The sequence below is a fragment of the Limulus polyphemus genome, unplaced genomic scaffold (genome assembly GCF_000517525.1).
Source record: "Limulus polyphemus unplaced genomic scaffold, Limulus_polyphemus-2.1.2 Scaffold679, whole genome shotgun sequence".
Classification (NCBI taxonomy): Eukaryota; Metazoa; Arthropoda; class Merostomata; order Xiphosura; family Limulidae; genus Limulus; species Limulus polyphemus.
The window spans coordinates 396,460-400,415 of NW_013666289.1; the positions used below are offsets into that span (position 1 = coordinate 396,460).

The 3,956-nt window shown below is 34.2% G+C and overlaps 1 protein-coding gene across 4 annotated transcripts in view; it reads right to left on the reverse strand.

Moving 5' to 3' along the window:
* The window catches only part of LOC106459907, a 129,426-nt gene that overhangs the window by 90,328 nt on the left and 35,142 nt on the right, over positions 1-3,956 (reverse strand). For 2 of the 4 annotated variants that reach the window (XM_022386482.1, XM_022386479.1), the window contains exon 2: positions 479-908. In XM_022386482.1, coding sequence (XP_022242190.1) covers positions 479-562 — 84 coding nt within the window. In that variant the 5' untranslated portion in view covers positions 563-908. Of the gene's footprint in view, positions 1-478; positions 909-1,300; positions 1,362-3,956 lie in introns of those variants that run through there. The other 2 variants (XM_022386480.1, XM_022386481.1) reach the window with 2 other exon arrangements.

Here is a 3,956-nt window from a genome sequence, read left to right on the forward strand (position 1 = left end):
GAAGTTCTAGAACTTATTTGTTTTCCTATAAACAAATGTAAACTTTACTCTAATGCAACTTGTCATATTCTTTATTTCACTGCTACTACAAGCATGGAATACTGACCTCTAGTTTAACATTACTAATTACATTTTAACCAAATAAAAAACATCTTTAAAACCAAGAAATACGTGGGTTGTCCGAAAAGTTCGTGGTCCGACCTAAATAAAAAGTGGAATGTTCGATTTTTTTCTCCAAGATGGCAGATGGTAATGCATTGACCATTTTATATTTACTATCGGAATCTGTATTTCCAATTTTTGATATAAGAAATTTATAGCTATAACAAAGTACAATCCGCTTCCTTTTTTTCAAAAATTGGCGCAACGTTACAATTATTCAGTTACGTTATTCAATCTAGAAATATTTCTAGTTCAGAAATCAAACACCGAAACCACTGACCTAATTCAAACTTCATAAAGGTGTAGCTATACGAACCTGATCTGTACTTGTTAGTAGTGGCGTCCGTCCGGGACCTCGTCTCCGAGAACCAAAACAAACACAGGTGGCATAAGGAATCATTATTGCATTTACTAGACTTAGTCTTCTAGCACAACTTATATTGTCCAAAGCTGATTCCAGGCTTGGCAAATCTGATTGATCCTCGAAGTCATAACAATAAGATTAGTGATCCTGGGAATAATAAGCCTAGTCTCCACAGCACAACGGTATGAGGTGGCGGGTTGTAGCTCTGCTAGCTCGCGCGTCAACGTCATAAAACCCTGTTTGATTAAACAGCCACAACGCGTCTGCTCGATACACCAGCAAAGTTACCGGAGCTCCACCAGACATCATGACCAATCTGAAGGACTACAGATATAAAACACTGTTAACAAACTCCTGAGCAAGTGACGTCATCATCTCCTTCCTGAAAAAAAAAGTGTAATTTACTCTCAATGGATGTTGGTTTAAAGAAAAATATTACCTGGTTACTCAATAACTATAAAATAAACGAGATGTGAAAATACAGTTGTTACTTTCCTTTCTTTCTTGCAAGGTCTGTATAAAAGCTAAAGCTATGTAGTACAACAATATTTTCTGTAATACGAGTGCAATACTTTACAGTGTAACATTCAGTAAATATATCTGTCCAGTTTCCATAAGATATATTATTCTTTAATTTCACCCATACGCACATATTAATATATTATACTTCGAATCTTGTACACCGTATTCCCACTAACTCCTTTTTTTTTCTTTTTCTTTTTTTTGGTTTCCACGTTAGTTTAGGCACAAAGAAATGAGAGACATAGTATGTACCTTGGAGTCCCCTTACACCCTCATGCGATACGGCGCATGACAGTGATGTTGACGAAGCCGGTGCTCCTATTCATTCTCAGTCTATTTAATGCTACCACAGGTGGCGCTGAAGTAGATATCTTTCATTGTTGACGTTCAACCATCCACTATTAAGGAACCAAGCTTAACAACTTTTTCCATGTTCTATTACCGAGAATAAACTAAAAAGGCTGTGTGCTCCTTTCTTTAGTGAATCTTGAATAATGAAACAAATCTACACAAATTCAGACAACTTTAGCTAGTTTGACTTAGTACTGTCTCTTTCGATAACAATCCCTGGTGGAACAGCGGTAACTCTACGGACTTCACTAAAACCTAGGGTTCGATTCCCTGCAGTAGACATAGCAGACAGCCCAGTGTGGCTTTGTTCGAAAACAAACGAACTTAAGTTACTTCCGCTGGAAGTTCCGATCTATTTGTATAAGAATTGCTTCTATAACGAGCTTGCCGAACACAAGATATTTATTCTAAGATGTATAAGCACAATCAAGACTGAGATAACTCTGGGAATAACTCCGAGTGTAAAGAAACTTTTAAATCTTAATATGGGAAGGCGGAATTTCAAGTTTTATTGCGAATGTTATCGTAAATATAATAATATTTGTACACAGAGTTTGGAAGACCTATATAATTTGTGTTACTACAACTACCTGCAACAGAAGCCTCATGAGTAACGGCACCTAAATCAGTAGTACCTGTGGTACTCGTCTGATCTGCAGTACCAACATCTAGATCTGGCCCACTGGAATCATTCCTTCCCTAGCAACGTGTATCACCACCCTTTAGACCTGTGCTGTTTCTTGTGCTAAAACCGGAAATAACCCACAGTCACGTGTACCTATATTCAAATCTACATCATCTTTTGTGCTCGAACAATTTTTATCATTCCTGTCTAAGTCTTTACTAGAAACAACGTTTCTTTTATCATCATTATATCACATCCATGGGCGCCGATATTTAAGTTTGTGCCACTTTTAAGAGTTCTATAGAGAGGTAACGCGCACCGATGTTCAAGTCTCTACCTGTGGTGCACAAGCCACTTTTGCCAGTTGTATACTATAATTTATAATACTAACATTTATGACTATACTATCTGTAGTGCAAAATCCACTTTTACCAACTTTATTTCATTTTAACAGCTCGCTAATAATGAGCGTGTACAGATATTTAATTTTCTTCTATATGTGGTACTGAAACCACAGTCTCCAACCATATGCCAGGTTCATGTGCACCAATGTTTAAGTCTGCACTACTTGTGGGGACGAAGCCATTTTTACCCAGTATAAACCAGAATAAAATGCACCATCAGTAAATCACCAAAAACGATTTAAAGTTGTGTTACATGTAAATACGTCACAGAGCCCGTATAACTTGACCAATCAACAAGAAGTATTTAAGGCTGATTCAGCACAGTGCTCGTAATACCCAACTGCTATTTACTTATCTATAAATGTAAACAAAAACGAATTGATACAGTTCGGAAAATAATAGCTAGAGATTTTCATCATTCAAGTTTCATCTTGATAGATGTCATTTGTCCTCAATCGCAGACCTTGGCAGATATATGAAACACATGTTTAAACAGATGGTCCACAACGTGCTATTTAACTCGCTAGTAATGTCCTACCGCCAGCAGGCAGCTCAACTCTTGTTGAAACACTTGTATGGTTTTAACGTTATTCACTATCTAACGGTGTTTGAGCTGTACTTTATACCCCAGTATCCATTACCCACACACAACGGCAAAATACCATTAAATCTCAACAATAAAAAACTTTCTACCAAGACACTGAGCTAGAACAAACTCTTATATTTTATTCCATTTTATGTAGTTTGTAAAACCGTCTAACGAGTTTCAAATGTTAGTTTAAGTATCTTACTATTAAACACAACATTCTTGAAAATAATACAGTTGCATTTAACTTTCAATTAATTAATGGCAATACTTTTTATCTATAACTCACAATTAAAGACAACATTCTTGAAAATAATACAGTTGTATTTAACTTTCATTTAATGCTTTTTATCTATAACTCACTATTAAACACAACGTTCTTAAAAATAATACAGTTGTATTTAACTTTCAAGTAATGCTTTTTATCTATAACTCATTATTAACCACAACATTCTTGAAAATAATACAGTTGTACTTAACTTTCATTTAATGCTTTTTATCTATAACTCACTATTAAACACAACGTTCTTAAAAATAATACAGTTGTATTTAACTTTCAAGTAATGCTTTTTATCTATAAGTCACTACTAAAGACAACATCTTTGAAAACATTACAGTTGTACCTAACTTTCAATTAATGCTTTTTATCTCTAACTCATAATTAAACACAACATGCTTGAAAATAATACAGTTGCATTTAACTTTCAATTAATGCTTTTTATCTATAACTCACTATTAAACACAACGTTCTTAAAAATAATACAGTTGTATTTAACTTTCAAGTAATGCTTTTTATCTATAACTCATTACTAAAGACAACATCTTTGAAAACATTAAAGTTGTACTTAACTTTCAATTAATACATTTTATCTATAACTCATAATTAAACACAACATGCTTGAAAATAATACAGTTGCATTTAACTTTCAATTAATGCTTTTT